Source organism: Aulostomus chinensis, chromosome 12 (genome assembly GCF_037954235.1).
Source record: "Aulostomus chinensis isolate RoL2024-O1b breed Wild chromosome 12, RoL_Achi_v1.0, whole genome shotgun sequence".
NCBI classification, from domain to species: Eukaryota; Metazoa; Chordata; class Actinopteri; order Syngnathiformes; family Aulostomidae; genus Aulostomus; species Aulostomus chinensis.
Window position 1 is genome coordinate 6675115 of NC_141331.1, and position 13171 is coordinate 6688285.

The 13171-nt window shown below is 42.5% G+C and overlaps 1 protein-coding gene across 2 annotated transcripts; it reads left to right on the forward strand.

The window, feature by feature from the left end:
* Positions 1 to 1864: 1864 nt before the first annotated feature.
* On the forward strand, positions 1865 to 10083 carry gmppaa (GDP-mannose pyrophosphorylase Aa). 2 transcript variants are annotated; one of them, XM_086219801.1, is made up of 13 exons: positions 1865 to 2003; positions 2893 to 2990; positions 3568 to 3671; positions 4420 to 4612; positions 4775 to 4834; positions 4922 to 5052; positions 5198 to 5212; positions 7593 to 7727; positions 7927 to 8024; positions 8105 to 8151; positions 8343 to 8435; positions 8941 to 9109; positions 9379 to 10083. In XM_086219801.1, exons 1-13 carry the CDS (start codon positions 1964 to 1966, stop codon positions 9477 to 9479), a joined length of 1284 nt encoding a protein of 427 aa, XP_086075927.1. In that variant the 5' UTR covers positions 1865 to 1963; the 3' UTR covers positions 9480 to 10083. The 2 variants fall into 2 exon arrangements, with proteins under 2 accessions (XP_086075927.1, XP_086075928.1); XM_086219802.1 differs by lacking the exon at positions 5198 to 5212 and having other exon boundaries at positions 9379 to 10081.
* Positions 10084 to 13171: the final 3088 nt, after the last annotated feature.

The following is a 13171-nucleotide window of genomic DNA, read 5'->3' on the forward strand; positions in this document are numbered from 1 at the left end:
TTTTGTGAGGGTTTCCATGTGATCGAACGGATGCTGGTAGTTGTGTCCATCCCATCAGTCTTAACGTTTATCACCCCGTCTCAAAGCGAAAGGGTGTGTCTCTCCTCCTCTCTCATCTCTGAAACCATAGCGACAAAGCCTCCCAAAGATTTGTTCCCGGTGATGAAATTCTAAGAAAATTCTTAGGTTTATGAAATTTTCTAAGAATTTTGAAATCCTGGTAAACAAGGATCTTAGCCTTTAGCTCCCCATGTGAAAAACTGTTCAAAGGAAAACTTTTGAGAGGCTTGATAGTTTCAGCAGAGAAGAAAATGCCAGAAGATCAAAGAGGAAAAAGAAATATTCAATACTCAGACAGTGAGTTATTGAAACCCTGCAGATTAGCTCATACTGGGGTAATGTTTGTTGTCGACCTCTTAGGAGACGCACTCGTAATTGCCGCCCAACGCAATAACGCCAGAAATGAAAGAGATCTCGACATCGAGATATTTGGCAGCTGGAAAAAAAAAACGCAGCAGTGACGACTCGGGTCTGTGGAGCCTCCATCAGCAGAGGGATCTCTCAACGCCCTCACGGTCTCAGTCGGAGTTCCACTGGATGTCCACGCTAAACAGATCAAGCACTAGATTTACCAGCGTGGTTTTTAAAAACATTTTTTCATAGAATGATGACAAATCCATAATTTTGCAAGCTCAAAGTTTAAAAAAAGCAAACAAATTCTATCATTCTGATTATTCCAATAACAGAACTTAAAACCACAGAAGAACTTTGACATATCTCCTTCAAAAATACAGACTATGTGAATCGTCTTTGCTTAGCTATGATTCCGTCATCAAAATGTCTGAATAAAAACAAACAATAGAGTACTCTGTTCAATTTGATATCTAATTTTAAAACTTTTAGCAGCTGATCATTTATTCCAGATGTATGCCAGCTCATGAGAGCGGCTACTCCTCACGTCTGCAGAGTTCTGGCTGTCTCCTTTGGTTCACATCAAAGCCAGTGGCTGTATTCACGAAAGTCTCTGGCCAGTAGAGTCCAACTGCACTCAAAGCCTCCGAGGATATATTCACCAAGCAGCCTGGAGCTGAGGGAACCAGGACAGCTACAGGATGACCTCAGCGCTGCGGGTCATGTCTGGCATGACCAGTCTGGGTCACTGCATGTGAAAAAAAGGAAAAATTAATTCATAATAATATAAAACACTAAGCACATTTAAAAGGAAAAGAAAAAGAAATAGATATGTGTGTATAAGTTGATCCTTATAGCTCAGCTGTCACCCTCACCCTCACAGCGAGATTGGACCGCCACCTCTGAATTTACCATTCAAATGAGCCTGGCTCACTTTAGTGGGTTAGTTAGATTACCGTGAGAACCTGCAGACCCAGAAGATCTGATGGGAACCTGCCAGCAGGACAACCACTGACCAATCAAAGCGTGAGGGAAATCCTGCAGGCTTTAGTCCCAGATGGCTCTGCTGTTGCCTCATCAGCAGTGCAAGGGAAGCGATTCTGGATGTTGTTATTGGAGTTGCGTGTGTTTCCTGTCTAAGAGGTCTAGCTGATGCTGATGAGGAGTCCCTAGGTCACATGACACGGAGACTCCTGAAGAAAAAAGACAAATATTTTTAACAAGTAAAAATGTTTAAATCTAGTGATTCATCAATAAAGATCTCCTTAAAGAGTTGAACGATTCAACGATTTTTCAGCGAAAAAAAACAGACGAAAAGACAAAAAAACAACAACAAATCTTTTCTAAAGTAAAGTAAATGTAGGTAGATGTCATCGAACCGTCAGCACAGTTTTCTATCAACTCCGCTCCATTATTACTGGACACCGCTCCACGTCTCCAGCCTGCTAGCGTCGTGACGTCACGGGCAGATGCGGAAGTGCTCACCGCCGAGCGGCAGGTTGTGTTTCTCAGCGACTGCTCGCTGTCAACAAATCTAAACTTCTCAACCAAGATGTTGAAGGCGGTTATTTTGATCGGAGGCCCGCAGAAAGGTGAGGAGGAATCCCGTTCTCATGTTTTCAGTGACGCCTCTCTGTGGTTTAAACCAAGCTAGGCTGCTAATGCTAACGCAGAATTTGTTTACCTTTTACTGACGTGGCATTATAACAAGACGCCGCAACAACATCAAGAAAAAAACTAAAATATTGATAACATATCAGTGTTAATGTTCAAGACAGCTGGAGGCAAGCTGTACATTACAGTACTGTTCATGCCGATAACAGCAGCATTGTACTACTAGTACAGTAACGTTACTACAAGGTAGCTTGTAACGGTGTATCATGAAATTATGCTACTGCTGCTATATGACGTGGTTTAAGGTGCCCTTCATTCTGGCAGGAACAGCTGTCGTGTATTATGATGTCCAGCAGCAGCGGAGAGTTACTGAGTTGAAATACTGGGATGCTTCTCAACTGACAGTTTACTTTTTGGGGAACTGTACTTTGCCCTTGTTTGTCTCAAACTATTGCAGTACAAACTATAACCTTCATGTCCTTCGACTGGGTTAAAAGGTGTAATTGTAATTTACATTAATGGGTAAAATGTGCAATCACACTACATATAAACAAATATTTATACATATACACTTTGAATGTGTTGAAATATATTTTTGATCCTGCTGTCTGTTTGAATTGTTTATTTGAATGAATGTTTTTAGGTGTTTCACATGACTACTCGTGTAATCTGAGAGGCATTAAACATCTTGATAATAATGAATTTTCTCTTTTACCAAAGCCCTTAACTCAATATCTCATGATCTCAAGTGAGATTTTAAATGTCAGGTTCTCATTAAGAACTTGCTCTCTGATGCGGAAGCTGTAAATCTGAAAAAGTACAGATATTCAGGACTGATGTCAAGTAATCGGATACGTTACTTTGCAGGCACAAGGTTCAGGCCTCTGTCATTTGAAGTTCCGAAACCCTTGTTCCCAGTAGCTGGCGTTCCCATGCTGCAGCATCACATTGAATCATGTGTCAAGGTGAGTATCACTTTAATACAACAATCGTGACATCATCATCATTATTACGTCGTCGCCATAACCATCTGATGACAGAAAAGATGTCATTTCTCGGCAGAAAAATGGGAATTATGCCAGGTTCCTCTCAAAGGATTATGGGAACTAGTCAAATTAAAAAATAGCTAATAGTGATGAGTTCAGTCAACGTTTCCATGGTAACAGCACGCCCCACCAATCAGAGCTCATACCCTTGAGGAGGGAAACTTGTTTTTTTTTATAAGATCAATAGCCTATGAACTTGAGGCATCTACAGGAGAAGATAGCGTTGTTTCTCATGCCGGCTGGTAGTGAGTCGTCCTCGGACGATTCCCGCATTCAGGCTAACAATCAGTGGCGGCGTGGTGAACGGTTCCTTCTGCGCTGCTGTTGAGCTCCGTTTGACCTTGTTGATAAGCCCTGTAATAGCCAGACTGGCCATCAAGGTGGTAAAAGGCACTCTAATTCCTCTTTGTGACGTCGGTCATTTTGATGTCTGTGTGTTGCAGTGCAGACAAAAACGCTGCTGTACGTCCAGTAATGCACCCGCTCTGTTCTGCAGGTCCCAAATATGAAGGAGATCCTGCTCATTGGCTTCTACCAGCCAAATGAAGAGCTGAACAGGTTCCTTTGTAACGCGCAACAGGAGTTCAAAATTTCTATCAGGTAAACAACAAAAGTCAACAATTCCAACGTGTATATCTCATGGGGGGGGGGGGCACTATTCAAATGAAAGAAAAATTATCAGCAACTGTTTGTTTTTTTTTAAGCAATTGTTTTTCAAGTAAAATGCCAAACTCTTGTTTATTATTGGCTGAAGAAAAAACCAAAAAAGTGAAGATGCAACCTGGGGCTTAAGGAAATGGTGATTTTGGTATTTTGTCAAATTAACTATTCGTGCTGGGATGATACACATCAATAATGATTCGCCGAGAAGATTTTATCTTGTGCTTCTTAAGTTTTGCAACCGCACCAACATTTCACTTTGAGTTTACCATGTTATTTGTTTGTGTAGTTTATTTTTTTATTTGAATATTAATAAAAAGGGGGGGGGGGGTTGAATCATACACTTAAAAGTGTTGTATTTGTAAATACAATTGTAGAATAAAGACTGTTTGAACACCTTGTCCCAGGCAGGTTTCAGCCCTGTTGTGTTTATTCAAGAATAAAGACATGAGTTTTGTTCTCCCTCCTCTACCATAAAGACATTATGTAGAGAAGATTCTTAGTGTGTTTCTGTTATTTTATACCATAAAATATCTATCAAAATTGGAATGAATTTTTAAGATACAGCCCCCCCCCCCCCCTCTCCATCTTGGATTCATATGTTCAGAACAAGTGGTACTTGACTTGCTGTGGTGCACTTCCAGTGAATGACTGCAGGTGTGCTGCTCCTCTCCACTCTGCACTGTAGATATTTGCAGGAGTATGCGGCCCTGGGCACTGGAGGGGGAATCTATCACTTCAGAGATCAGATTGTCTCCGGCAGTCCAGAGGCTTTCTTTGTTCTGAATGCTGATGTCTGCTCAGCCTTTCCTCTGGCAGAGATGCTCAGCTTCCAGAAGGAACATGGAGAACCCAACAGCTTTGTTATTCTTGGGACGACGGTGAGATTTCCTTCTTGGCAGCTATTACTGAATTTAGAACTGGTATTACCTTGGGACCTCAACTATTTGGGAATAGCTGTGAGCTGATATGAACATATTTTGAGTCTCTGATTTGAGAGCAGTCGATGTTCCCTAAATGAAACTGCAGTTCTTTTTGTTTAGGCAAACAGAAAACAATCCATGAATTATGGCTGCATCGTCCAAAACGAGCAAACAAACGAGGTATTTGACCTTTTGGGTCTCATTTCAACGACAAATCTCCTTGCAGTTTCACTTTGAAATCATGCGGCCTCCTTTGTGTTTCCTCAGGTGTTGCATTACGTAGAGAAGCCCAGCACGTTCGTGAGCGACATCATCAACTGCGGTATATACCTCCTGAACCCAGATATCTTCCAGCATATTGGTGCAGTCTTCCAGAAGAATCAGCAGGACATGATGTTGTGAGTTGGAATCTTGGGTGTGTGTTTGTGCGTGCGTGCGTGCGTGTGTGTGGATACTGTTTATTTCATTTCTTTGGTTCTCCTCATCTGTCTTTCTCCCCTCCCTTCTCCTGCCATGATTTCTGTTTCCTCACACAATCATCAGATATCCGTACGATGGGTAAGTTGGTGGAGCTTGGCTGCACGGTGTGGTTCTAGAGCACTTAGTGGTGAGTGTGAGCTACATAGGATGCTTGGCGAATATTGCCTGTGCTCTTCTTCTGCATACATCTCAGGGTCTGAATTTAAGAGAGACATTAAGTGTTGTCCTCGACTGCTAGCAGAGGTTTCCATAGGACAAATCCCTTAGTCCGCTAGTGGGTGTTATCTTGGTCCTGGAAAGCCAGCTTATTGTATCTTTGCCGCTAGAGGACAATGTTAAAGTGGTCCTTCACCAAAAAAGGGTGATTTGTCTTTTTAAGTAGTCTCTAACCCCACCCCACCCCCCCACTCTCCTCTTGTGAGAGTGGAGTCTTGGTGACTGCAGATGCCAGAACATGCTAGCCAGCTAATGAAGCTAATAAAGACTGACTAACATCTGCACAACTGTCCAAAATGTTTGTTTGCAAATTTTCCAAAGTGACGGTGGAGTATTCTGCATATGCTGGACAAAGGAGAGTTGAATTCATACTAGAAGAAGAGTTTAAATGGTTTTTAAATGCCTTTTTTTGGGCAGTTTTGCCTTTGTTAGCAATCAGTGTCCATTCGCTTCAAGCTAGTTAGCTGGCTTATGTTTTTTTACCATTTCGGATTCACTGAGAAATAATACAACGAAGGGAAAACATCCTCTGTTTTTTTTTTAAGACACTTTTTGGTAAGTAATTGAAAGGATTATACTTTTTCAGTGAAGTAATTTAATTTTCTTTTATGTTGTCCATTTGTTCCTCGGTTAGCCAAAGGCCGATTAGCTCGGTTGGAGCCGGTGAGGCTTTACGTGACATAATTGCCGGTGACACTGAAGTGATATTCTTGTCATTTAGATTTGTTGCTGCTAGGCTCCTCACTTAGCTTTTTTTCCCTGAACATGAAAAAGTGCTCTTTCATATTTCAGCCTAGTTGTGCATGTGGATTGATCACCCTTCCCCCAGGTCACAAACACTCCAGACATGTTGCTAGATCGGTGTTTGCATTTGTTTAATGTTGTGTAGTGCAAATAAATCATGACACCTTGGACTTGAAATATGCCAGAAAAGGTCAAAGCACACTGCATAATTCACTAGAACATCAGTAGTACTTAAATGAAGATTAACACTGAATCAGCATTATTTCTGAACACATCAGAGATACTTGAAAGAAATGAGAAGAGTTTTACTGCAAAATCTCACAGGGGTTTACTTTGCCTCTAACTATATCCCCTCCTTTTTGGTAAAACTTCGATTATGGGTGGAATCCTTTAAAATATTCTTTTCATCAATATTTAACACTCTGTTTCATCTTGGGGCTCTCACAATACACTATAGCAGAGACGCTGATTAATATGGAGGAACATGGAGCCCATCTACTTAAGTTGTGGATCACTACTAAATAATCTGCTTGGGTTTCCATCCAGCACTGACATTGTCAAAGTTATTACCAGTGATGCATTTTAACTCAGTGACCCCGTTCAACTGTGGCTGCTGGGGTTTGGGCCGGTGGGGGGATGTTTTAGTTTGGCTTGTGGAGGCAGTTGTTGTGCTGCTGGGTCACTTGTCATGACAGGATATTGAGAAAAAGAAACAACTTCAATTTATTATCGTAGTACTTTTTTTTTTTTTAACTTTCTGGTTCTATTAAATGATAATGCAACAAATAGGTTGTAAAAAAAAAAGGAAAGCTGGACATTTCTGACTAAAACTGGGCTTTTAGATTGGTGTGTATGAACCTGCTTGCAGGGCCTGTGTGTGTTTATGTGCGCGCGTGTGTGTGTGTGTGTGTGTGTGTGTGTGTGTGTGTGTGTGTGTGTGTGTGTGTGTGTGTCTCATCATAGAATACAAATATAGACTGGGACTTATGGGCGGGGGTGACTTCACAATTATCACTTAATGAGAAAAAAACATTTTCTGATGGAGGAAGATTAGGGCTACATGGGATTACATTTTTGAAAATAGAAAATATTAGAATTGTGAGATTCCGGTTCGTATTCACACTTTAATCCCAGGTTGAAGTTGTTGTTTATTAAAATTACAAGTTCAATCTAAGTATTCTGACTTCAAACTCAGCGTTAGGAGACCTCCAACCTCAATTGCTGTATATTCGGTATGTTGCTCCTGCCCTCTTTTTAACCCTTGATTCCTAAGGAAAAAAAGATAATTCTGAATTTTTTGTTTTCATCAGGATAATGACCATGAATTCCTCCAAATTTTGAGTTTGAAATCAGAATCTGATGACACCATCATAATTCAAATAGACTCCTTAAAAATAAAATTGTAAATCTTATGTGACTGTAGTCCTCCTCTGGAGTTATGGAGCCCATCTCTGGTTTGTAACTGCAAATGGACTGAGTGAAGTTCTGTCCGTTGCAGAGAGGAGCCGACTAATGGCTGGCACCGAGCGGAGGCCATCCGGCTGGAGCAGGACATTTTCACGGCTCTGGCAGGACAGGGCAAACTCTACGTGTATAAGACCCTCAGCTTCTGGAGCCAGATCAAATCTGCAGGGTGAGCCCGTTTGTCATGAAGGCTGTCGGCTTCCCCTGAGTGGAAGGTTCATCTTTGTACGACACCGTAGCTTGTAGATTTTGCAAATAGAGTGTTAATACACTGGGACACTCTTGACACCGACACTCTGACTTCTCTATTAAAGCAGGATGATTTAGATGCCTGGCTGTCAACAAGCGCCTCAATGTTTCTCTCTTAGGTCTGCAATTTACGCCAGTCGATTGTATCTCAACCAGTATCACACCACTCATCCTGAAAGGCTGGCCTCAAATAAGGAGGGAGGGCCTAAAATAAGTGGTGAGATTCATCAGCTCCCCGCAGCTTTTCTCCTCCCCAATATCGGAGCCAAGACTCCTCATGCTTTCTCTCTTCTCCAGGCAACGTGTATATTCATCCTACTGCCAATATTGACCCCACTGCTATGGTGAGCGTCCTTCCTCAACGCCTCACACTTCTCACCATTGCAAACATACAAATGATACCACCGAGGTCACATCCTCTCACTTACACTCATTACGGTGTCAGCCGTTCCTCTCCATGCGGGGTCATGTCAGTGTTGCAAATTGCAGACGTGCAGTGCTGATCGCAAAAGGTGACGTCTTCTTTTCTCTGCAGCTGGGTCCTAACGTCTCCATCGGCACCGGCGTGACCATCGGCGCCGGGGTCAGAGTTCGCGAATCCATTATCCTCCATGGTGCAACTCTGCAGGTAAGCAGTCGAGGCTGGTGGCCAAACGCAGCCGGGAAATTGCGTATTTTCCTGAACTTGTGTGATATTTGCACGTGTGGACAGTCAAAGTGCAGAACACGCACATCCCCCCAGTCCAGGTGCTGAGTCCCAAGAATTAAAGCTAGCTCATGTTTGCCGAAGACTTGATAGTGATGACGCTTCAAGTGCCTTCTGTTGACCTCTGGTGTCCTGCCACACTGCAGTGTTGGTGACAAGATGTTTCACGCTGTTATGAATTGACAATCACTGCTTTATCTGCTTTCCACAGTCAGAGGTCACGTCACTCTGCAGCCTAACCGTTGCTGAAAATATTAACCTGATAAATCGCAAAAACCAATGAACTGGGGCTCAGAATAGTGGAGTTTCCAAAATGTATTTACAGCACAGGTGATTTGTAGGAACAATATCTACAAGGATTTATCATAATGCTGCTCTTTATCTAATGACTGTTTGTTTATGATTTTAATCCCTATGTCTTGCAAAGGATCACTGCTGTGTCCTGAACAGCATCGTGGGCTGGGACAGCACCATCGGCAAGTGGGCTCGAGTTGAAGGAACTCCCAGTGACCCCAACCCCAACGATCCCTACGCAAAGATTGACAGCGAGACCCTCTTCAGGGAGGGGAAGCTCACGCCCTCAATCACGATTCTAGGTAGTATTCATGATAGTCAGTCTCACAAAATGTGGTTTGTTTGGTTCTTTTGGTTCTTTTCAGCGCACAAAAGGCAAATACAGGGTTTTTGCAGCAGCCACTGAGAGTATTTAGCTGGATTTTCATGTGATATTAAATGAGCGTATTTGTGTCTTTCCACACTGCCAACTACTTTTTATAATTCTTTTGGGGGGGGGGGGTTTGCTCTATCTAGTGAACACCTTTCTAAACAGTTTTTTTGTCACGACCTGCTCCGACTGTCTCCCCAGGATGTAACGTGACCATCCCATGCGAGGTGATCATCCTCAACTCGATCGTCCTCCCGCACAAGGACCTCAACCGCAGCTTCAAAAACCAAATTATTCTGTAGTTAATCATCCTCACGCCGCGTCCATTCACTGTCAGCGATGACGGATGCAGCTGGACGCGTGCCGGCGCTGCCTCTTGAGTTACTGTATATAAGGTGTCAGAAGTGAAGATATGGGACATTCATTAAAACTGTTTGGAAAGATAGATTTTTATATATTTGTCCTCAAGGCTTTATGCATCATTGGGTGTCAGCAATATCAGAGAAAGTCCAATCACGCATGTTGATTCACCTTGAGAAGTGCTGTCATGCCAGAGGTTTATATTGGTTTTTATTAACTTTACCAAACTGTAAAATTACCGCCGGCGCCAGTGTCATATATTTGGTTGGATGTAATATGATGTAAAAAGTGTTTTATAGATGACCGTGTTCTGCCTCTCAAGGGCATTCTTGACAAACTTGAGACTTGAGCGCGAGTGTTAGAAAATAAAAGCGCCTGGCTATCGACTGTGGTTGGTTTGTGGAGGTGATTACTGGTGTTGAGCGCTGATTAAACCCTTTTAGCGCCGTAATTGTCAGTAAAAATTGACTACCAGCAAAATCAAATCAGCAGCTTGAGATTTACATTTCAATCAAGTAATGTTGCGTTTTTTGAATGTGAACTGGGGGGTGGGGGGGGGGATGGTGAGACTCACATGCTGAATTTGTCCATTGCAATCACTGGAGGAACTCTTCCGATTTATGGATACAGCACATTAACACTTAGCCTCTCAGCACTCATGATCGCTTGTGCACTTTTGTTTCAATTATTCCTACTAGAGTGTCTATTAAGGGGGGGATGTAAATTGTGATCCCGGAACGCCGGCATAACATGCTTTAATGAAGTCTCTTTGCAAATGAACCTCTAATGAAAAGCAAAAAAGCAAAAAAAAAACAAAAAACAAAATTGAATGTATATTTTTATTCCTGATGACTTTATTTCCTGCGCTCGCGTGTTTTATTGTTTTTTCTGGTGGCCCAATTAAGTGGAAGGTACCTCATTACGGTGTTTTATTCTCTTACCGGGAGCCCATGAATTGGGCTCAGACCTCCTCATCTGAAAGGCAAAGAATGATTGTCATGAATTACAATCCGAGCTTCAAAGGCAACCCTAAAATTTCAAACAGGCTTTCCCAGTGAAATGTATATTTGTTCATGCAGATATCAGCTCTCGGCGGGGGGGATATTATTTACGGAACAGTTAGTAGCATGTTGACAGCTCGCTCAGGGTTTTTTTTTCTCCTCACTCTGCGGGAGTGGAGGTTGAGTTGTTGCTCAGCTCTGAGCAGGCCACCGGGGGAAGCTCAGAACCAGGGCCGGGGGTAATAAAAGAGGAACATATAAAGGACAGCAGACATAAATAACAAGGAGAGAGAGACAGCGAAGGTGACAGATGGATTCAAATCCTTCCCATCCTGTCATGGATTGTATTTTAGCCTGGTGAGAAAGGAAAGAGTGACTGCATGGAGCCATCTTAAGGGATTTTAGCTTCCTAGGTAGGTTTTTTTTTTTGGGAGATTTTTTTCATATATCTCCACATTTTAGGTTGTACAACTTTCAAAACTGACTTTGACTTTGATATTAATTTCTTTACTTCCATTCCAGTCCATCTTCATGATATTAAATGACATTATATGACATTATATGTTATGTTACAGCTTGTGCCCTCAAAATGATTAAGGGAACCAGTTTAATCCCCTGTTTTGTGTTTGTCTTCAGTCAACATTAAAAAAAAAAAAAAAAAAAAGATCTGGTACTTGCTAGTATTGACGTTCTTCTGTTAGTACCGTAAACATGTCAGAGTTCATTCCCCAGCCCTCCTGGTATGTAAAACTCAGCATCATGACTGCATGTATCACGAGTACCACTGCAATTTCTCTCAACTCATTCTCAGCAATGCAATACTCAATCAGGTAATTTGATATTTATCACTGTTGAGGAATTCTGTGTGGTGAAGGAAGTTCGTCAGACACAAGAAAGAGACTGGAGACTCAGAGACAGCTTTCACTGGACAGTCTCATGGACGCCCACCACAGATGTACGAGGCTCGCTGTTGGGTGAGGTTGAGTCCGACCCTCGTAAACAGTCGTACTGGTAATGGCTGGCACGAGCAGTGACACCAAGCTGGAACATCCAGCACAATGTGACCTTCACATAGTCGAAACAAAGCTATGCCTCTGGATAACGCTGACCTCGTAAGCGCCACCTTGATTGTCAGTTCTAACAATGAATTTACGATTATAAAAAGACGTATGGGAGACGCCGCAGGTCCACGCCCAGCCTCAGGTCAAGGCCCGGGGGTCAGATCAGCTCCGATCCTTACAGATGAATTACGAAGACCAAGAAATTTAAAACAAAGGATACCAGATGAAATCCCTGCTCAGTCACTACATGAAGCATGACACACACACTGACCTCCGGTGCAAGGCTTTGTCTTGACCACAAATAATTAGGACAGATTGTGTGAGGAGGAAAATAAGTGAGCAAGATCCGTCAGGACACTTTTGATGAGGTGTCACTAAAGCACTGTGTCTGCTCCGATCATGATCCCAGTCTGGCACTCCAGTTATGCTTCTCCAGCAGCCCAAGTCACTGTGCGAGGAGAGAGGAGAGTACCACTGACGTACGAGTCAAGAATCTGGTATTTGATAGAGATGGACATGAGTCTCGCAAAGCACTGAGGGGGCTGCATGATTAAAGTTCAAACCCCTATTTGTGTTGATATTTCTATTTTGTCTACATCATTTTTTCTGTGCCATGTTCATCATGCTGAGTTTCCAGCCTCCACAAAGGAAACACTGCCAGTTCTTTTCAGGGAACATGTCACAAACAATCATCTCTCTAAAATGCTTTTGAGGCACGACGGTTCAGAGCACTGAAGTGAGTTTTTCTCGCAAGGGGAATCAGAGATGTCTCCAATATGTGGAGCACGCAAAGACACAATGAAGTCATTTTGTCTTTTTGACATTTGGCATTGTTTGTGATTACTAGAATCATAATTTTAAAAAACAGAGGCTTTGACATTCCCTCTATTGAATCTGTGTGCTTAAGGGCCTTTGCAATACTTTGCAATGACAGAAAATACCAATAAAAGCAACTAAATAGATGAGTTTTTTTCACGCTTTTATCCGTCTTAAATGCGCAGAAAATTTAGGAAAACTGATTGCAACCCCACTTGAATACGAGACGACCGAGATTAAGAAATTAAAATCAGCTTCAGTGGTCATTGTTTCCAACCAGCTGTCGTGTGTGTGTGTGTGTGTGTGTGTGTGTGTGTGTGTGTGTGTGTGAGTGTGTGTGGGTGGGTGGGTGCGCAGATATGTGTGTTTCGTTCTGGCATTTGAGACTGAGTGTGGGCGAGCATCCAGGGATGTTTCCACCTGAGAGGACAGGTGGATGGTCTGCACGTCTGTGAACTGAGGGGAGGATGCCTAACAGAAGCCTAAAGGACTGACAAATGAGCTGTCAAATAGAAACTGACATCTCACACCACTCTAATTCATACAGTAAAAAAAAAAAAGCATGACTCTGTTAGGCATCACCAGCGAATGCTAATGTTTTACTAAACTGCACTCTGAAACTCTGAAAGTGCCAGTTCCCCGGTTCCCAAAGAGGCAGGTGTTTTTGTTCCTCACTCAGCAGATGTGGAACACACCATCTGAACTTCTGACTGTGATAGATGTAATGTAATGTCCCCCGAGACAGAAAAGCCATCT